A 23,097-nucleotide genomic window follows, 5' to 3' on the forward strand; every position below is an offset into this window, starting at 1 on the left:
TCGGCCCAAACCCGCCCGCCCGCGCCCCCTGCCGGGCTTGCCGCGCCCGCCCGCCGCGGCTGCAAGCCGGGCCCGGGTCCGAGCCTGCGCCGCTGCGCCCCCAGGCCGCCGCCAGGGGGAGCCTCCGGGAGCGGCGTGGCGGCCGCGGTGCGAAGGCGCGCTCGGGCTTCAGGTTCCTGCGCCTTCGCCCGTCTTCCAAGAGCGGAGAGGAAGATGGAGGGCGAGTCCGGGACGGTGAGTGCGGCGACCGGCACTTGTGCCCCGGCGGCGGGGAGAAGGCCTCGGAGCCCAAACGCCCGCCCGCACGCCCCGGGCTGGGGCCAAGCGTGGCCGCGGCGCCCGCCCCGTCGCCCGCCCGCCCGCCCGCCGGGCCGTGGGGAGAGCGGGGCAGCGCGGTCCCGCGCCCGGGGACGGCGGGAGGCCGTCGAGGCGGAGAAACGCTTTCCCGCCCAAACCGCGTCTTTGACGACGCTCTCCCGGGCGGGCGGTTCTCCGTCGACGCCAGCGCTCCCCGGCGGCCCGCGGGGCCCCCGAGGCCTGGAGGCCGGAGGAAGGAAGCGGGACCCCAGCGGCGGGCGCCGGGCGGCGGGGCCTCGCCTCCGCGCAGGCCGAGGTAGCGTGCCGCACGCCCCGCCCCGCGCCCGCCGCAGCCAATCGGCGCGCGCCGCGTGGCCCCGCGGCCGGCAGCGCTCGAGGCCGGCGCGGCGGTGCCGTTGAGGGTTCCCGCCACCGCGGCTGGCGGGTGTGCCCGGCAAAATTTCTCGCTGGCTGGCCTTCTTTTCCCTCCCGCACTTTGGTGGGGAGGGGGTGGATCCTCGGGGCGGTGGCCACGTCCACGATGACCCGAGGGAGCCCGAGGACGGGGTCGCGGCGGCCGGCTCCCCCAGCGCCTCCAGCTGCTGGCCGCGGAGGGGAAGGAGCGCCGAGGCCGCCACTGCGACGGTTAGCGCCCTCCCGCCGGCGGCGACGCGGGGCCTGGGAGGCCGAGGCCGGGAGGAGGCCGCGCTGCGTGAGGAGTTAGAGCTGGCGCTCCCCAGGCGGGACCCGGAGCAGCCCTAGGTCGCCTCCATGCTCTTGGAAAATCGTTGCCCACGGAATTTGACTCTTTTTTTCAGTGCATCTCTGCCCCACCCCCCAAGAACTTAGCTGTTGCTACCCGAGCCTCCATACTGCTGGCATTAAAATACTTTGGAGAAAGCCGGGCCTGGTGGCGCACACTTGTAATCCCAGTGCTGGGGGTTCGCAGGTTCAAGGGCAGCCTCAGAAAGTAGCGAGCCTCATCGAGCTAGCGGGACCCTTTATCCAAATAAAATTGGACTGGAGGTGTAGCTGCAAGGTAGAATGCCTCTGGGTTCAATTCCCAGTACCATAAAAATACTTATTTTGCAAGGATATATTATTCGTACTGTATTCATCAGTCAAATGGCTGGCATATCGTGAGCAGGTCTCTCCTTAAATGATTCATTCTTCTGCTCAGTCAACAGTTACTCATTGAGCAACTGATGTGTAACGCCACTACTTTAGATGCTGCAGTGAAATACAGAACCGGCAAACCCCCTTTCCTCATCAATATTACATACTAGTGACAAGAAACAGTTAATAAAATCAATAATTATATGATATGTTAGAAAATGGGCAGTACTGCAATAAAGCAGGAACATTAGAGACAGAAGAATGAACTGAACTGAGGATAGAAAGTTGTGGGTTTTCTTTGAGCATTCATAAGTTTCTTGAAAATAGAATAAGGCATTCATTCAGCCGGGCCTGGAGGCACATGCTTGTAATCCCAGTACTTGGGAGGCTGACACAGAAGGATCATGCAGGTTCAAAGCCAGCCTTAGCTACTTAGGCTCTCAGCAGCTCGGTGAGACCCTGTTTCCAAATAAAATATAAAATAGGTCTGGGAGTGTAACCCGAGGGAAGAAAGCCCCTGGGTTCCACCTCCAGTACCACAAAAAAAAAAAAAAAAAGCACTCATTCTGTCCCTCTTTCACTTAAAGGAGTTTGCCTTTTTTTAAAAAACTTGAGAACAAATTGTTTTATCCATTGAACTCTTGTTTGGGTTTTGTTAGGGTAAGTGCTAGCGATTTAACACAGGGGCATTATACCTCAGCGCTATATCTCCAACCCTTTTTTATCTTTGTTTTAAAACAGCATCTTAGTAGTTTAATTAGAGTATTGCTACATTGCTGAGGCTGTCTTCAAACCTGCAAACCTCTTGTATCAGCCTCCCATGTACTGGGATTACAGGCATCCACCACCATGCCCAGCTTCTTGTTTTTAAAGAGATAATTTTGTGAAAACTGATTTTTTTTTTTAATTTAGCAAGTAAATTCTACAGTGTAAACAATGAGTTGAGATACAGGAGCTGTTAGATTATCTCTGGCAATATAAATACACAATTGACAATAAAATTAAAAGCATCCTAGAATTATTTGAAGTACTTTTATCCTACTGCATAAACTGATTGTTACAGATAACCTTCAAGTGCCCAGAAAAGAATCTAAGATTGTGATTCCAGTTTCGTTCATTCGACATTACAGCATAGTAATTATCAAACATGATGACTTCTTTGTTGTTTAAAGAAAATGTTTATAACTTCTTATTAGGAAGTATACATTTTCCCTCCACACAACTGGATGGAAAAGAGAGTCCATAAGGTCTAAGTTGGGAATTTATTCTTTTCTATTTGTCTCTCAGAAAACTGAAATTATGCCAGGCATGGTGGCACATGCTTGTAATCCCTGGGCTTGGGAGGCTGAGACAGGAGTATCGTACAGGTTCGAAGCCAGCCTCAGCAACTTAGGTTCTCAGCAACTTAGTGAGACCCTGTTTTCAAATAAAATATAAAATAGGTCTGGGAGTATAGCCCAGAGGTAGAAAGCCTCTGGGTTCCACCTCCTGTACCACCAAAAAAAAAAAAAAACCCCCGAAAATTGAAATTATGAACTTCGGTATTTTTGAAGCACTTAATATGTTATACTTTCTCCGAAGTCTGCAGGTCTGGGGATGGAACCCAGGGGCGTTTGACCTCTGAGCTAAACCCCCTGCCCTATTTTTTATTCTTTATTTTGAAACCAGGTCTCACTGTGTTGCAGAGGGCCTCACTAAGTAGCTGAGGCTGTCTGTGAACTCTGATCCTCTGGTCTCAGCCTCCTGAATGCTGGGATTACAAACGTGCGCCACCACGCCCAGCAATTAGCAAGCTTTTGAGTAGGTTTCTCTTACAAATTCTATGCTGGTCTTATTTTTTCAGCTGTACCTTACAAGTCTATGCCATTGTGCAAAGGCTTATACATTAATATATATTTATTAAATTTAGATTAAGCACAAATTTAGATTAAGCACTCTGACTTAGAATTGTGTACATCTGTGCATGTACTGAGCTTATTTCTTCATAGTTTTTTATTTTTTACAAAATCAATTTACTATTAACTACACGAGTGCATTTGAAATTTTGACTTTCAGACTGAAAATGATGAGCTCATGTCAGTTTATTAACTTGCTAATGCCCTTTAGCCAAAGACTGCCAAGAATCTATTAGCTCATTTGAAGAAAAAAGAAAGTATCCCATAGAACCTCTCAGTAAGCAGTTTTTAGATAGAGTTTCAGGTAGAAGGACTTTACCTTATAATGCATGTTGTCAGGAAGTGAGACTATTTCTATGATTTTTTATATTCTTATCTGAGCAGTATTGTGGATCAAAGCTAAAACTGTGATTGAAAAAGAAGGAGCAGTTGTATCAGCTAGGATAGATGTTTGGTTTTTCTTGTGATTGGGAAATTCTTTTGGTATTTTCATTGTTTAGATATGATTATGAAGTGGTCTTGTTTTTATCTTAATCCATCTCAGTCACAAAGTGACCTTGTTTGATGTTGGTGTTCTTTTAACAAGAGCACGCAGTAACCCAGCTGTGAGTGTCAAGCTAACTAGTTGTCTGGGCCTTTTTTTCTCTTTCTCTAACTTTTTTAAGAGTTTACTATTCTTTAATAATTAAGAAATTTATATAATAATAATTACTATTTGTATAGTAACTAGTAATATTAGTAATTAGTATTGTATATATATTAAATAATATATTTAATAGTTAAGGTCTTTTCTATAGTATATCATTTTCTTTATTATCTGTTGCCCCAAAAAGCTATTAGCTCTATCATCTTCACAGTATTAGGATAAATATCAGCCTAAAATACTACATTTTGCCTAAAGACTCATCTTTTGAAAATATACATTTACAGTCTGCATTGAAACTTAAACTCATTGTTAAAACTTTAAAAATAATTTTATTTTACAGCAAACATCAAATCAGACGCAAACAGATTCATTATCTCCATCCCCTAATCCTGTGTCACCTGTGCCTTTGAATAACCCAACAAGTGCCCCAAGATATGGAACTGTAATCCCTAATCGAATCTTTGTAGGAGGAATTGACTTTAAGGTACCTATTTAATACAAGATTGTGTGTTTTTTTATTACAAGTTATTTTATTTCTCAGAAATAGTTTCCTTGTAAAACAATAAAAAACATACTGCATACCTAATAATTGTATAGGTTAAACCAGGCATGGTGGTATACACCTGTAATCCCAGTTCTTGGGAGCCTGAGACAGAAGGATCACAGGTTCAGTGAAGGCTCAGCAAGTAATGAGATGCTTCATCAACCTAGTAAGATCCTGTTTCAAAATAAATTTTTTTAAAATAGGGCTAGGAGGTAGCATGCCTCTGGGTTCAATCTGCAGTACCACAAAAAAATAAAATAAATTGTGTAGATTAACATGTATAAATGTCCATTTTCACATACAAGGAAATTTAGGCTCATTACTTGGCTATAGGCTTCTAGCTACTTGGTGGCAAAATAGAACTAGAATCCTACTTTTCTGACATATACCCCGTATTGTTCGTATCACCTCACATAATACTCTAATTGCCTGTCTCAGACACTATTCTCATTGCAATAACCCCAAATAACTAACTATACAACTTAGAAGAAGGAATATTTATTTGCTCATAGTGTTTGGAGATTTTAGAGGTTTGGTCAATGTCAGCCAGGTCTTCAGAGCATGGCCGCAGGAAACAAGAGAGAAAGGGTGAGAGCATAGCTCTGCTTTCACATCATGAAGGCAGAGGCAAAAGAAGCAGGGAAAGGAGGAACTAAATTCCCAAGACCACATCCCCAGGGGCCCCTCCTTAGCAACTCAGCCTGGCCTCCAACATGGCTGCCACTCTATGTGACATTTTGTGGGACGCTAAATCCAAATCATTACATTGCCCAAGTAAAGAATGATTATAATTTTCCAAAAAAGTGCTCCATTTAAAAAAAAAAAAAAAAAAACTTAGGCTGGATGTGGTGGAACCTTTTTGTAATCCCAATACTTGGGAAGCTTATACAGGAGGATCACACAAGTTCAAAACCAGCCTCGGCTACTTAGTGAGGCTCTCAACAACTTAGTGAGACCCTGTTTTCAAATAAAATAAAAAATAGATCGGGGAGTATAGCCTGGAGGTAGAAAAACCCCTGGGTTCCACCCCCAGTACCACACACACAAAAAAAAAATTTTAACTTGGTTCTTTAAAACCCTGTTTCTTGTCCCAACCTTAATCTCAGGTTCCTCCTAGACTAGCAACCTCCTAGACTTCAATCTATTGTAGATAACTTTCTATGATAGAATTTAGATTTGATCACCATAAAAGGCTTCGATTCTCAGAATAAATCATTTTAACAATAATATACCTAAGTCAGATAATTAGCCATTTCATTCTTTCAGAGAAATAAAGTTATAAAATAATTTTTAGCAGCCTCATATCAGAGATAGTAAACACAGAAAGGCATGCAAGGATATTTTAAGTTGAAGACCCTTACTTCCAAATGGATATATAGAATGATTTTTAAGTTTGTGCCTTATATATTAGAAATTATAGGGAAAGATATCTTTTTTCAACGGGGTAGGTACTGAAAGTTGAACCCAGGGTCAGTCTACCTTCAAGGTACACCCCCAGCCCTATTTTATTTTGAAATAGAGCTTCTCTAAATTGCTGAGGGTCTTGTTGAGTTGCTGTGCCTGGCCTCGAACCTGTGACCTTCCTGTATAAACCTCCCAAAAACAGATTATAGGCATGCATCACCACACCCACTCTCCTGCAGGAGAAATGTCTTTTTAAATCCAAAATTTCTGGTGCTGTTAGATATTTGATATTTGTAACTCATTATTTTGTATAATCTCACAATTTAGGTGGAATTACTTCTTTCCTATGTTATATATAGTGTATTTGCCAAAATAATGAGTCTTACATATGTGGTTGTTTAATTAAAATTATTTTATAAGTTTTTTATGGAGAATAATAATGGCTGACCAGAAATATTCAATATGGGTATTCTTGTTCAGAATTCATTTATAATAGCTCAGTATATTTCTTAAATAAGTTATCAATAAATAAAACATTTGCCTAGCCAAAATATTCTAAGTCACTGAAACCCACCAGATATGATATAAACTTTGGATTCCATTGTTACAGTGCAGCCATAGCTTTAAGGTAGCTTTAGAGTTTCTTCCCTAATGCTTATATCTTTTACAAAACCATAAATAAAATGCCAGCAGGGAAATAGTTTACCATGTATCAAGTAATCTCAGACTTTTGTAACCTCTTATTTTTAGAAGCCTATAGACTATCCCTTAATGTTTAATTATCTTGTCTTTCTGTCTTCTTACTCTTTAATGAAGAAATGGAGGTGCAAATTTGAGCCAGTGATTCTTCTGTAAGAGCATAGTGTGAATTAATTTTTTAAATCTCTAGTAGCAGTTCTTATTCTAATATCCCATTTTGTGTTTCTTGAAATAAAGCTCACTCTTAGATTAATACAGTATTTGTCATTATCCTATTTAGCAGGCCTTATATTGCCAACTAAAAACTAATAGTGTATAGTGATGAGGTAGCAGTTGAACTTAAAAGGCATAGCTCTGCTCTAAAGCATGTCTTTTTCCCACATGTATAAAAACATTTTTCACCCCTGGGGATGCTTAAACATACTTTTGGAGGCATACAGTTACAACTGAACAAGAAAATGAATATAGTATTAATACTCTAGAAGAAATTGTTCAAAAATCTGTTATACTATTTCAAAAACACTAGATAAAGTCAAAAACAACTTTGTATATATCTTGTTATACACTTTATTATGATTCTAATTTTTATTCCAAATATCATCATAATGTCTCTTATTGATTCCTTTAAGTAGTAACCCTGCTTTGTAGTTGTAGAATAATTCAGCTTTTTTTTTTTTTTTTTTTTTTTTTTTTTTTGGTGGTACTGGGGTTTTTGGAAGCCCTTCTACCTCCAGGCTACACGCGCGATCCTTCTGTCTCCACTTCCCAAGCGCGGGGATTACAAGCATGCGCCATCACGCCAGGCAAGCTTATTTTTTTATTTGTATATAGTCATTTAACAACATTGCTACTGCCTAAAAACACAATACTTGAGTGAGGCATGGCGGCGCATGCTTGAAATCCCAGCATTTGGGAGGCTGAGACAGGAGGATCGTGGTTCATGGACAGCCTCAACTGATTAGTGAGGCCCTTTGCAACTCAATGAGACCCTGTTTCAAAATAAAGAATAAATAATACGGCTAGGGGTGTAGCTTAGAGGTAGAATGCCCCTGGGTTCCATCCCCAGAACCCCCCCAAAAAAAATACAATATTTGTTATTGATTTTAGTAACCTAATGGTTTCTTGGACTTTTAATGAGAGAGGTATACTTCATATTATTGTTTATAACTTTTCTGTCTACATAACATATGAATTGTTTCATTTTTATTAAAAAATGTTTTAATATTTTCTTTTATGCCATTAGACAAATGAAAATGATTTAAGGAAATTTTTTTCCCAGTATGGATCTGTAAAAGAAGTGAAGATTGTAAATGACAGAGCTGGTGTCTCCAAAGGGTTAGTATTACTACAGAAATATCTATATCTATATATACTATATATGTATATATAGAGATAATAAATTAATAATTGTATTTGTATTGGATTACTAGGTTTTTATAAGATAATTTACTTTGGCTCGATTTTTAACAGAATTTCATACCCTTTTTTTTTCTACCTTTTGATCTCCTATTGTATGGGTGTATGTGTGTACACGCGTAATGGGAGGGTAGAGAAGAACACCATAGAATTCTTTGTTGACAACCTATTCTTGCTTGGACTAGGGGCCATTCAGTGTTAGGCAGCAGGGCCTTAATGTTGAAAGCAAATTTATAGTAGCTAAAGATTAGATTTTTTAAAATTTTGTTCTTGCTTTAGACTGTAGAGAGCTTTATTTAAAAACAGCCAACCCCAAAGAATATCTGTAGATTATGCCTCAGAGAACTCATTAGGACACTGATATGATGAATATAACTTATATGAGAATGATTTTTAACTGTTATATCAAGGACAATGAAAATTGAGAAAAAAGCAATAGAATGTGCCTGAAAATGTGTACAACTGTTTCAGTGGATTGCTATGTAAACAAAAGCCAAACTTCAGAGAGGAAAAGGTAGTACAGTGATTCACATAAGGAGTTTCACTACAATTACAAGAAAATAGATAAGGCAGTGGAGATTATTGAAAGATCATGTTTACATTATTGAAAAAAAGACAAGACATACATATTTACAGACAGAAGGAACCAAGGAAGTGGATAGAAATAGTGAGATATGACATATAAGTATGACACATGTGTACTCTAGAAGAGATGGGATCCTACAAAAAGGTTATTTATAAACAGATGAAAGACTTCCTCAGAGTGTCAAACAATATTAAGATGAATTGAGATTATACTTTTTTTTGGTTAGCAAAATTTGTATTTTTTGGTAATGCACACTTTATATCACTGAAAAACACACATGGAAGTATAAGCTGTATTTTATGCATTTTCCACTGGATGGTGTATGTGTTCTACCAAAAAGTTTAATATAATAATAATTCCCTAACTCTTACTTAATGTTTGGTCAAACAAAGAAAGAGAAATTTATTTGTTAAAAATAAACATCATATATGATAATTGTGAGTTAAAATAATAGGATATTTAGTATTACTCAAAAGAACTTTGTTATCTAAATAGAAATTATGCTTTGGTAGATATACTTTTTATTTATTTCTTTCTTTTTTCTCTACCTAGTTTGGCTTTTTGGACATGGCATACATCATGTAATTGTATCTTGAATATTATATGAATTGTACTTGAAGGTAGCAAACATAAAAAAACAATATAAAATTTAAATTGTATATATATTTGATATTGTTTGGGAAATGTACTAATAATTGTGTTACTGCTTTATATGTGCTAATAATAATTAATTAGTACATTTGTATAGCTTTACCGATACAAGAAATTTTGTGTTCAAATTTTAAATTTTTTAAAGGTTTTTTTTTCTACTTTGTTTTCTCTATTTAAGCCAAATTTCTGGGGGAGGGGGAGTTGTTTGTTTGTTTGCTTGTTGTTGTTTTGTGGTGCTAGGGATTGAAACCAGGGTTATTCTACCTCTGAACTACACCTAAGCCCTTTTTATTTTTTATTTTGAAACAGGTTCTTGCTAAATTACCTAGGCTGGCCTGGATCTTGTGATCCTTCTGTCTCTTCCTTCCAAGTAGCACATTCAGCTTAAAATTCTGCTATTATATTGTTGCTCTGGGCTAAAATTCATTGCATTCCAATTTTCAGACAGAACATAAATCTTCAAAAAACTAAATTTTTAAAATTTTTAATATATGGCTGAGGATGTAACTTAGTGGTAGAGCACTTACCTAGCATGCATGAGGTCCTGTGTTCAGTCCCAGCACTGCAAAATAATAAATTCAGTATAATTAATGGAATGCTTTAAGAAAACATTTAATTGGTGATAATGCATTTATTTAGGTATGGTTTCGTCACTTTTGAAACACAAGAAGATGCACAAAAAATTTTACAAGAGGTAAGATCATTTGGTGTGTTTAACTTCATTTTTAGAATTTTTTAAATTCTTTAAAGTGTTCAATAGTAGAATGAAAGTACAGTAGTCAGTGCTAAATATATATGTATTATAATGCATATACATGTATATGTGTGCATTGCACAATGCATATGCACATATATTGTGTGTATATATACATATACATATATATGCATATGTATTTATGCATTGTAAGATTGCCATTGGACTCCAAAAAGAAAAAATAAACTCCAAATCATTGCTGTGATTATTAGGTTATAATTTTTCACCTTATTTGTATAAACTATTAATTTGAAGATGTGTCTTTTGTGAAATGTTAATAGGATTTTTAATTCCTATGAAACACTACAAACACAAATTCCTAGAGTAAGATTATCTTGGATTACTTCCCTCCTATTAAAAACCTTATTTTTAGCCGGGCGTGGTGGCGCACACTTGTAATCCCCACGCTTGGGAGGCTGAGATAGGAGGATCGCACGGGTTCAAAGCCAGCCTCAGCTACTTAGTGAGGCTCTCAGCAACTTAGTGAGACCCTGTTTCCAAATAAAATATAAAAAAGGTCTGGGAGTATAGCCTGGAGGTAGAAAGCCTCTGGGTTCCACCCCCAGTACCACAAAAAAAAAAAAAAAATAAAAACTTTATTTTATATAAACTAAGAACATTCATAGAAAAAGTCTGTAGCCTTCAATTCAATGTAATTAATTTAATCTAAGAAAAAAGTAACATTTATTTATTTTAGAAAAAAGTTTTAATTGTATATTATCAAAATCATGTATAGTTGATTTTTGCTATGATTTTTGCTATGAGTAGTTATTATGTTCTATAAAGTCACCATGAACACTGAATTAGCAAATACTGAACTGCTGTCGTTGCTAGAAGAAACACAACATAAGATTCCCAAGAACCTCTGGTCAGAATATTGTTGTCAATCAGTACATACCTTGTTTTGTGTATATTTCTATTGAAAGACACCATATATATATATATATATATATATATATATATATATATATATATATATATATTTTTTTTTTTTTTTTTTTTTTTTTTTTTTTTTTGTGGTGGTGGTGGTACTGGGGTTCCTGGAAACCCTTCTACCTCCGGGCTACACTCCCAGACCTATTTTATATTTTTGAAACAGGGTCTCTTAAGCCAGTGTGGCTGGCTTCGAACCTGCGCGATCCTCCTGTCTCCGCCTCCCAAGTGTGGAGATTACAAGAGTGTACCACCATGCCCGGCAGACACCATATTTAGTAGATTGCCAATTCATTAAAATTGAATTAATGGAGCCAGACATGGTGGCATATGCTTACTCCCAGTACTTGGGAAGCTGAGAAAAGTGGGTCCTTGCACATTCATGGCCAGCCTCAGCTACTTAGTGAGGCCCTCTGCAACTTAGACCCTGTTTCAAAATAAAGAAGAAAATAGGGCTGGAGGTATATAGCTCAGAGGTAGAATGCTCCTGAGTTCAATCCCAGTACCACAAAAAAACAGCGGGGGGGAGTGGGTGTAGCTCAGGGGTAGAATGCCCCAGGGTTCAATCCCCAGTACTGCAAAAAAAAAAAATTTGTATTAATGGACAACAGCACTATAATTCATGCCTAAATTAAGCACATATAATATGTATTTTCTTAAGACGTGACAGTTTTTTTGTGTGTGCTTAGGAACACTAGCCAGCACTTCATTACTATACTTAAGGGGCATTTTAAATAACAAAATCTCTAACAAAAGTATTGTATTTTTATAGTTTTGTGAAAATATAATACTAAATAGAGTATGGAATATGTACTTGTTTATAGTATGAAAGCTGAGACAAGAAGACAGATCCTTTTTTTTTTTTTTTTTTTTTTTTGGTGGTGGTACTCTAGAAGCCCATCTACCTCGGGCTACACTCCCAGACCTATTTTATATTTTGTTATTTTGGAAACAGGGTCTCTTAAGCCAGCACGGCTGGGTTCGATCCTCCTGTCTCTGCCTCCCAAGCACAAGGATTACAAGCGCGCGCCACCACACCCGGCAAGCATTTCCTTTATTGACCTCATCTGTAAACTTGTGTATCAGGCTACTCAAATTATTCAACATTCTGCACATATACACTAATAACCTTGAAATCACCATAGTATTGATTTAGGGATTACAAATAAATTTGAGTAAATAGGCAAATTAACAAATACAGAATCGATGAGTAGTGAAGATTTACTGTATTACAAATAAGTTGGAATCAAAGCATTGGAACCAAGATTCAAACCCATATCATTTGAATCCAGAAACTTCCCTCTCCACTGTGCCTTGCTGCTTTCAAATATGTTGCAGTCTGAACGTTTAAAATTATCACCAGTTTTTTTCATTGATTCTTTTAAGTAACAGCACCAAAATAATAAAAAATATATATATACATATATATATATTTTTTTTTTTTTTTGGTGGTACTGAGGTTCCTGGAAACCCTTCTACCTAGGGCCTACACTCCCAGACCTATATCATACTTTTTTTAATTTGGAAACAGGGTCTCTTAAGGCAGTGCAACTGACTTCGAACCTGCACGATCCTCCTGCCTCCTCCTCCCAAGCGCGGGGATTAGAAGCGTGCGCCACCATGCCCAGCTAAAATAATTTATTTTTATTTTATTGTAGGCTGAAAAACTTAACTATAAAGATAAGAAATTGAACATTGGTCCAGCAATAAGAAAACAGCAAGTAGGGATCCCACGTATGTATTGAGAACTAATGTATTTTTCAATATTTTTACATGCTCCTTTTCTTAAATATTAGACTTCTTATAGAACTTTATTAAAATATCATGTTTCTTTTTGTAAAAAGGTTATTTTAGCAGTATTGGTGGTCAAATTACCCCAGGTTAACCTACTTAGTCCCATAATTACAAATTTAGAATGCCTATAAAAACTTGAATAAAATATATAATTACAATATAACAATAATATAAGAATTATAATATTTATTATACTAACATATAAGCTCTAGGTTATTTTCAACCTGTTTTAATGCACCTGTATCAATTTTTTTAAATCTTAACAGAATTGAGAACTTGAGAGTTAATGAATTAATATATCTTAGTTTTTGGAGGGTACAGAAATTAATGTCATTGTATAAATAATGTTGCTTAAATATATTTCACATAGGTACATCTTTAAAGAAAAAATCTTTTATGATGAAAATATTTAAAAATAACAAAAGTAATTAGCAGTGATTTGTTATTTAAATTTATTACTTAGAAAATCTTCTAATTAGAAAAGTAATCCATCAATGAAAATATAGAATATCGGAAACTGGCTGCATGATATGTACTGTACCCAACCATAAGTGTCATAATTACTAGAGTGAACAATCTCTAAAGCAAGGAATTGGCTAAGTTAAATGTATACCTTCCTCAAATTTCTATGCTTTTGACTTTTTTTTACTCTTCTGATTTACTAATCATCTTTATAGTTAATTTCTTACCTATAACATTTTTTAAATTATTTTTTGTGGTATTGGGGTTCCTGGAAACCCTTCTATCTCAGAGCTACACTCCCAGACCCATGTTATATTTGGAAACAGGGTCTCTTAAACCAGCATGGCTGGCTTCAAACCTGCGCGATCCTCCTGTCTCCGCCTCCCAAGCGTGGGGATTACAAGCATGCGCCACCATGCCCAGCAATTACCTATAACATTTATTAAAATATTATAGAGATTTAAAAATTACGGAGAAACCTCACATAAAATTAGTACCTAACTTTTATTTTTTTAGCCCCTTCCTAGTGTCTGCTGGGATGATTAATACACTAGGTAGTTATTATACCTGTGTCAACAAATTAATGGATTGTACTCATTTGAATTGTGCTGTTTTTATTTAGTAAACAGATTAATTTTAGCTGAGCATGGTGGTACATGCTTGTAATCCCAGTACATGAGAGACTGAGACAGGAGGAGCACAGGTTCATGGCCAGCCTCAGCTACTTAGTGAAGCCCTCCACAAGTTAGTGAGACTCTGTTTCAAAATAAAGAATAAAAAAATAGGCCTAAGGGTATGGCTCAGAGGTAGAATGCCCTAGGTTCAATCCTGAATACAAAAAAAAGATTCATTTTAATTTCACCATATTATTTCTCTTAGTATTTTTTTACCCGCAATCTATACAACAGCTTTATTTTTTTGTTTAAATTATTTATTGGTGCATTGTATTTATACATCGTAATGAAACAAAAAACTTGTGTAGACATAATGCACACATCACCCAGCCAGCCCCCACCCAGTCTCCACCACACTCCCTCCCCACCCCTCCCTTTCATGTTTGGCTTAGTGGTTGACTATGATATGAATAAGTACATCGTGCACTTTAAAGAGTTTCCCTCTCCCCACCTCCCATCCCCACAGTTTGGTTGCCTTATTTGCTCCTCTATAGGATCTCCTTTTTCACCTGGAGTTCCTCCTATGACCCCTTTCACCTTAGCTTTCACATATTAGGGAAAGCATCCGATTCCTTACTTTTTGCCACTGACTAATCTCGCTTAGCATAATGTCCTCAAGATCCATCCATTTCCCTACAAATGCTGCAATTGTGGGTTTTTTTTATAGCTGAGTAAAATTCCATTGTGTACATATCCCAAAGTTTTGTAATTTTTTTTTTTTTTTTTTTTTTTTTTTTTTGGTGGTACTGGGTTTCCTGGAAGCCCTTCTACCTCTGGGATACACTCCCAGACCTATTTTATACTTTGTATTTGGAAACAGGGTCTCTTAAGCCAGCACAGCTGGCTTCGAACCTGCGTAATCCTTCTGTCTCCGCCTCTTACAAGCATGCACCACCACGCCCGGCTTTCCATTCGTCTTTTGATGGACATCTTGGCTGGTTCCATAGTTTGGCTATGGTGAATTATGCAGCTATGAACATGGATACACATGCATTAGTTTGGTAGTTTGGTTTCCTTTCTTTTGGGTAGATACCCAGAAGTGGTATTGCTGGATAGAATGGTAAATTTGTTCCCATTCTTCTGAGGATTCTCCATACTGTTTTCCAAAGTGGTTGCACTAATTTGCAGTTCCACCAACAATGTGGTGCTTTTAGCATAAATGGATGTTGGATTTTATCAAATGCTTTTTCAGCATCTATTGAATTATCATGTGATTGTTGTCTTTGGTTCTGTTTATATGATGAATTACATGGGTTGATTTTTGTATGTTGAACCAGCCTTGCATCCCTGGGATGAACTCTACCTGGTCATGATATATGATTTTCTTTATGTGTTTTTGAATGTGTGTTGCTGGTATTTTGTTTAGCATTTTTGCATCCAAATTCATCAAAGATATAGGCCTGTAGTTCTCCTTCCTTGAACTGTCTTTATTTGGTTTCTCTTAGTGTTTTTAATTGAGGTTATTACAAAGTAGAGTACACTAAACATAGCAGAATGCCAAATGTTTTCAGACTATTGTTAGTTGCAAAAGTAGCTGTAATATATAGTAACAATTATTTAGCTCATCACCACCACCACTAGGTACTCTTTATATTAAGATCCCCAGTTGCTGCAAAAGAAAATAAATCAGAACTATGTTTAAATGCTTTCATATATAAATATATGAAAACTTAGCTCTGCATGGTGGCACATGCTTGTCATCCCAGTACTTGGGAGGCTGAGACAGGAGAATCAGCTTCACGTCCAGCCTCAGCTATTTAATGAGGCCCTCTGCAATTTAGTGAGACCCTGTTTCAAAATAAAGAATAAAAAGAGTTGGGTGTGGTGGTGCACACTTGTAATCCCAGTACTTGGGAGGCTGAGACGAGGATCCGGGTTCGCAGCCAGCCTCAGCTACTTAGGCCCTCTGCAACTTAGTAAGACTCTGTTTCAAAATAAAGAAAAAAAATAGGGCAGGGTATATAACTTGGAGGTAGACTGCCCCTGGGCTCAATCCCCAGTACCACAAATAATACAAAGAATAAAAAAGTTTGACTGTGGGCGAAGCTCAGAGGTAGAATGCCTCTGGGTTCAATCCCTAATACCAAAAAAATAGATGTGTGTTAGTGTGTGTGTGTGTGTGTGTGTGTGTGTGTGTGTGTACTGTTTTCACAATTATTTAGTATAATGTTCAGTGTTTGGGGGTTTTATTTATTTCATTAAATCTTAACAATGACCCTTTAGCTCTATTTCTAGAAATAGATAATTTAGTCTTAGGGAAAGTCACTATTTAAAAACATATCTACTGAAGTATTCTTAAGATAGAGGAAGGTTAATCTTGGCCAGGTGTGGTTCTTAATGCAATGCAGCATATTGGAATTGCAAGTTTTATTTAAGTCTCATGGTTTATGTAAAAACTTTATTCATAATTTGCATTCTGTTCCATTAGATTCTTTCTTTGAACATTCAAATTTTTTTTCAAAAACAATTGTTTCAATAAAACTACTTCTATGGGAATATCACCATGTTCAGTCTTTGTGTTATCTCCTGGCATAACATTAAATATTTATATTTGTAAAGTGTGGGGTTAAATTAACCAAGTGATTGGTGGTAGCATTAATGTTCAAATCCAGGGCTCTGACTCCAAAGCTATTTTTACTTTTCTGCAAAGAAAAGTAGGTATCACCACAAAATAAAAGATTTACAAAATGCAAAAGATACTTCTCTTAATTTTTCTCAAATCTTTCACTTCTTTCTATCTCCATTACCAACACCCTAGTCACAGCTATCTGCTTTTTGCTTGCCTTGATTACTTGAAAATCCTCCTAACTGGTCTCTGAATCCAATCTTGCTTCCAAATCATGTTTACAAGGCATCCCGAGTTAACTTTCAGAAGTACACATCTGCTGAGTGTGGTGGTGCACACTTATAATCCCAGTACTTACTTAGGAGGCTGAGACAGGAGGATCACACAGGCTCGAAGCCAGCCTCAGCTACTTAGGCTCCCAGCACCTTAGTGAGACCCTGTTTCCAAGCAAAATATAAAATAGTTCTGGGAGTGTAACCTGGAGGTGGAAAGCCCCTGGATTCTATCCCCAGTACCACAAGAAGGAAGGAAGGAAGGCTGGCAGGCTGGCTGTAATCCAAGTACTTGGGAGGCTGAGACAGGAGGATTACAGGTCCATGGCTAGACTTAACAATTTAGCAAGACTGTCAGCAATTTAGCAAGACCCTGTTTCAAAAAAGGTCCAGGGATATAATTTGGAGGTAGAATGCCCTGGGTTCAAACCCCAATAGCAAAAAATAAAACAAATACTAACAATACTAGTTTTGTATGCAGTAAACATATAAAAACTGAAAAATAGTAATGCTACTTAAAGTGTTAAACCAAGCTAGGCATGGTGGAGCAGGCCTATAATCCCAGTACTTCAGAGGTTGAGTTAGGAGGATTGCAGGTTTGAGGACAGCATCAGCAAGTAGTGAGACTCTCAGCAACCTGTTAAAACCCTATTTGAAAACAAAAATGAAGCCGGGCATGGTAGCACATGCTTGTAATCCCAGCATTTGGCAGACTGAAACAGGAGGATCCAGGTTCAAGAACAGCCTCAGCTACTTAGTCCATGTGCAATTTAGTGAGACCCTGTTTCAAAATAAAGAATAAAAAATAGGACTGGGGATGTAGCTCAGAGGTCAAATGTCCCTGGGTTCTATCCCCAGTACTGCAATAAATAAATAAGTAAATAAACAAAAATAAAATTGGGCTGGGGTATAGCTTAGAGGTAGAATGCCCCTAGCCTGGCGTGGTAGCACATGCTTGTAATCCTAGCATTTGGGAGGCTGAAACAGGAGGATCACGGTTTGCAGACAGCCTCAACTACTACTTAGTGAGTCCCTTTGCAACTCAATGAGACCTTGTTTCAAAATAAAGAATAAAAGTAGGGCTGGGGTTGTCACTCGGAGGTAGAATGCTCCTAGGTTTCAGCTCCAGTAGCACACACACACACACACACACACACACACACACACACGCCTCTGCATTCAATCTCCACTACCAAAAAATAAAGTGTTAGGCCAATATTATTTAAAAGTTGTTTTGGACAGGATCTAAATCAAAATCTCTGGAAATGGGTTCCTCGAATTTATATCTTAATAAACTATCTAGATGATTATAACGTATATTAAATTTTGAGAAGCACTGGTTAGTGGAAGGAGCACTGTCAGTTCTAGTAATTTAACCTTACTGAACAATAATCTCATTTAATTTGGCTTATATAACTTTTAACTGTCTCCTGCATGACAAAAGTGTGTGTGTGTGTGTGTGTGTGTGTGTGTGTGTGTGTGTGTGTACATTTTATTTTTATTTTCTTGGTGCACCCTGACCTGAAAAAAGAGATGGGGACCCCAGACTCGCACATGGAAACTTTGGTCTTATTTGCAATAACAGCAGTTATAACAAAAAGAAACAAGTTAAAAGAGTCATAACATGAATGAATGTTTGTTAATAGTAAACCTAAAGAACTAATAGGGTGGAACCAAAACATCTTCCCAATGTAGAATCTTCTCCAACTTCACTGCCTTTGTCATCTTGGAACTTTTAAAAATAGGTCTAGCTAAGATCTTAGAAACTTTACTACAATGTCTATAGTATTCAAGTAACTATAAAGTATATGTTAAATTTGTAAAAATAATGACTTAGCTAATAATACTGTAAATTGTTTAACTCTGTGTTTCATTATACTGGTATTAGAATCTGAATTAGTGGATTTTTAATATTATTCATCTTGTCTCTTTTTTTAATCACCTTAAGCTAATAAAAATTCTGAGGCAATGAATTTGAAAATACATTCTTCTAAGATACTTATATATATAGAACTTTTAAAAATAATAGTGACATCTTACTATAGATATGTAGGTGTGTTGACATAAGTATTTTTTCAAACCTTGTGTGCACCTGTAATCCCAGTACTTGGGAGGCTGAGACATGAAGATTGCAGTTTCAAGGCCTGCCTCAGCAATTTAGCAAGACCCCTGTTTGCCCTATTTTTTATTCTTTACTTTGAAACAGGGTCTCAGTGAGTTGCAAAGGACCTCACTGAGTAGCTGAGGCTGGCTGCGGACCCCAATCCTCCTGTCTCAGCCTCCTGAATGCTGGGATTATAAGCATGCGCCACCACACCCAGCACAAGACTCAAAAAAAAAAAAGCTTGCATTGTAGCTTGGAGGTAGGTAGAATGCCCCTAGGCCCAATCCTCACCAAATATAAATTCAGAAATGAGCCGGGCGTGGTGGCGCAGCGCACTTATAATCCCCGCGCTTGGGAGGCTGAGACAGGAGGATCACACAGGTTCAAAGCCAGCCTCAGCTATTTAGTGAGGCTCTCAGCAACTTAGTGAGACCCTGTTTCCAAATAAAATATAAAATAGGTCTGGGAGTATAGCCCGGAGATAGAAAGCCTCTGAGTTCCACCCCCAGTACCACCAAAAATAAAAATAAAAATAAAAAATAAAAAGGTCTGGGAGTATAGCCTGAAGGTAGAAAGCCTCTGGGTTCCACCCCCAGTACCACCAAAAAAATAAATAAATAAATTCAGAAATGATATGTTTAAAAGTTAAATTGAACGTTTCAATTACTATTATTTAATCTTTGCTTAGGTTCTAGTATAATGCCAGCTGCTGGAACAATGTATCTAACAACCTCAACTGGATATCCTTATACTTATCATAATGGTGTTGCTTATTTTCATACTCCAGAGGTAACTTCTGTCCCACCACCTTGGCCTGTAAGTAATTTCATTTTATAAGGGTTTCTATCTATTCTTATCAAATGTTTTTAAATATCAGTTTTGAAGCTGGGCGTGGTGGTGCATGTTTGTAATCCCAGCACTTGGGAGGCTGAGACAGGAGGATCGCGTAGGTTCAAAGCCAGCCTCAGCTACTTAGTGAGGCTTTTAGCAACTTAGTTAGACCCTGTTTCCAAATAAAGTATAAAATAGGTCTGGTAGTATAGCCTGGAAGTAGAAAGCCCCTGGGTTCTACCCCCAGTACCAATAAAAAAAAAATCAATTATTTTGTTCATTAAATATTTCAACCAAAAACAAGTCTTTTTTGGATTATACTATGTTAATCCTTATTTATTCATTCACTTATTTTTTATATTTTTATTTATTCTTTTTTTTAACCTGAGATCCTCCTGTCTCATTCTCTCAAGTACTGAGATTACAAGCATGTGCCACCATGCCTGGCTTTCACTCACTTATTTAAATATTATATAATACCCCATTCTGTGAGTATATTATGATTTTCCATATTCTTATACTCATGGACATTTAAGCTTTTTCTTCAATCAGGGATATATATATATATATATATATATATATATATATAGTCTTATATGTATTATGTGAGTTTTTCTGTGGTAGTGTTCTTCTAAGGTTTTGCTTAAATATACTCTAAAATTTTTAGAAATATTATAAATATAAATATGTTCACTCATTTTCAAGTTGATATCTGAAATGTGGAAGTTTAAATAGATTAGGCATATTACATATTTGCCTTAAAAATATTTTATCAAAACCTTATACCCATATCTTTAGCTTATTTTAGTAACTGAAAAAATGACTAGATTTAGGTAACAATTTGAGATAAATTTTATTATGAGCAATTTGAAAGAATTTTGCCTAAAACAATTTTTCTATTTTTCTTTCTTATTATAGTCACGTTCCATATCTAGTTCTCCTGTGATGGTAGCACAGCCAGTTTATCAGCAACCTACATATCACTACCAGGTAGATAAAGCATTACAATTAAAAATCCTCTTTGATTCTTTCAGTTTTTTTTAAGATAACTTTCTTTCTCATACAAATAAAAAAGAGATAGTTGAGCCAGGCATAGTGGTACATGCTTGTAATCCCAGTGCTTGGGAGGCTGAGACAGGAGGATAGCCCAGGTTCAAAGCCAGCCTAAGCCACTTAGTGAAGCTCTCAGTAACTTTGTGAGATCCTGTTTCCAAATGAAATATAAAATAAGTCAGGGCTGTAGCCCAGAGGTAGAAAAGCCCCTGGGTTCCATCCCCAGTACCACACACACACACGCGCACAGGCACGTGCATGCGCGCGCACACGCACGCACACACACACACACACACACACACACACACATACACACACACACAAAAGAGAGATAGTTAAGTGAGGATAGCATTTTTTTTCTTTTTTATGGGGGAACTAAACAATGGTATATAAGAAGATGGACAATGTTTTCTTTTAGGAAAAGTAATTAGGTCAGTTTTATTCTGCTGGCTAAAATTTACTTTAAAAAGTCTTTAGCAATAATTTCCAAAGTCAGATACAGGTATTGGACTAAAAGCAGATATTTTGTTATTGCTAACATTATATCAGTTTCTTTTTATTACATTTGGTATAATATAATATATGATGGTTTCTTACCTATTATGGCAGGGTTTTCTAGTTTAAGTAGCACTCTTCGTTAATTATAGTGGGAGACTGGAAACAAGTGATCTATAATGCCAGAACATTTTGGTTTATAGCTGGGTCATCAAACAATGGCTTCCAGACCAAATCCAGCCAACAGCCTGGACATAAAGTACTGTTGGAACATAGCCTGTTTGTTTATGTATTATCTGTGGCTGCTTTTCTCCCAAAGTGGAAGTTTAACTAATTATAATAGGTCTTATGGTCTGCATATCTTAAAATATTTTTTTCTCTAGCCCTTTACAACAAACATTTATCAACCTCTGGTCTATAACACTTAACACACATAATCACATTCTTTTATACCTCTGGAGTAGTGGAAGAGCTTTTTAGTTCTAATTTTTTTGTACTTTTAAAATAGACTTTTAACACTTTCTTACAAATTACAAATAAAATTTCTAATGTTAACATTACTAGAATCCTTTTTACTATTTAGGCTTGGTATTGTGGATATTAATTTTTTTTTCAGTACTGGGGATGGAACCCAGGAACATTATACCTCCAAGCTACACCCCCAACCCTAGTTTTTAGTCTTTTATTTTATTTGTTTGTTTGTTTGTTTATTTATTTATTTGGTGGTACTGAGGATGGAATCCAGGGGACTTCTACCTCTGTGCTACACTCCCAGGTCTATTTTATATTTTATTTAGAAATAGGGTCTCTTAAGCCAGCTGAGGCTGGCTTCAAACCTGCGCGATCCTCCTGTCTCAGCCTCCCAAACGCGGGGATTACAAGCGTGCGCCACCACGCCTGGCTAGTCTTTGTATTTTTGAAACAGAGTCTCACTGAGTTGAGAAGAGCCTCTGCTAAGTAGCTGAAGCTGTTCGTGAACTGTGTCCCTCTGGCCTCAGCTTACCCAATGCTGGGATTGCAAGTGTGTGCCACCACGCCCAGCTAATTTTTAAATTCTATTACTGTACTAAATATAAACTAAAATGTTTCATTTATTAGAAATGAAAGTAACTTAAAGTATCCTAAATAGACAGTGAGCATTTGGAATCTGCCAAACCTCAAAAAAAAATTATCTGTCCTAAGTTTTATTCAGCAACAAGAAAGAACTACTCAACATAGAGCTTCCTAAATGTCAGGGATGAGAACCAATAAGGTTTGCTCTTGGCTTGTGCTTTATTAAGTCCAGTTCTTCTTCTACGTCACTGATTGATTATATACAGCTGTAACTCATTTGACATACCAGATGTATCTCAGAAATTTTCTAATACAATTTAATTTTATACTTTTATTCTGGCTTTCGGCATGACACAAATTATAAAAGTAAAGGTTATGTCACCTACATATATTTCAGAAAAAATATTTTGGTACCAATTTATAAATCATAATAATTTTTAACATAAGAAATATTTTAAGCTGGGTGGTTGTGGTGTGTGCCTGTAATCCCAGTACTGGAGGGTCTGAGTCAGAAGGATTGAGGATCACAGGTTTGAGACTAGTCTCAGATACGTAAAGAGTCCAGCAGCAACTTAGTGATACCCTCTTTCAAAATATTTTTTTTAAAGGGCTGAGGGTGAAGCTTGGAGATAGAATGCCCCTAGGTTCAATATCCAATTAACCCCCCCCAAAAAAGGAAGAATAAAAAAGAAATTATTTCACTTCACACATGTCTTTCTAGTTACATATACATTATTATTTTTGCCCTTGAAATTGCTACTCTGATATGAATCTTCATTTTTTTTTATTTATTTATTTGCGTGTGTGTGGTACTGGAGATTGAACCCAAGGACATTCTACTGCTGAACTAAT

General features: G+C 37.5%; 1 protein-coding gene across 1 annotated transcript in view; it reads left to right on the plus strand.

Moving 5' to 3' along the window:
- Positions 1–213: 213 nt before the first annotated feature.
- Positions 214–23,097, plus strand: part of BOLL (boule homolog, RNA binding protein) — a gene marked incomplete at both ends in the record, with an annotated part of 91,971 nt that continues 69,087 nt past the window's right edge. The window contains 7 exon segments of the mRNA XM_080689009.1: positions 214–234; positions 4,295–4,438; positions 7,845–7,936; positions 9,894–9,948; positions 12,600–12,675; positions 19,502–19,629; positions 20,563–20,634. Coding sequence (XP_080545135.1) covers positions 214–234; positions 4,295–4,438; positions 7,845–7,936; positions 9,894–9,948; positions 12,600–12,675; positions 19,502–19,629; positions 20,563–20,634 — 588 coding nt within the window.

Source organism: Muscardinus avellanarius (assembly GCF_963383645.1).
Source record: "Muscardinus avellanarius genome assembly, chromosome: 2".
NCBI lineage: Eukaryota > Metazoa > Chordata > Mammalia > Rodentia > Gliridae > Muscardinus > Muscardinus avellanarius.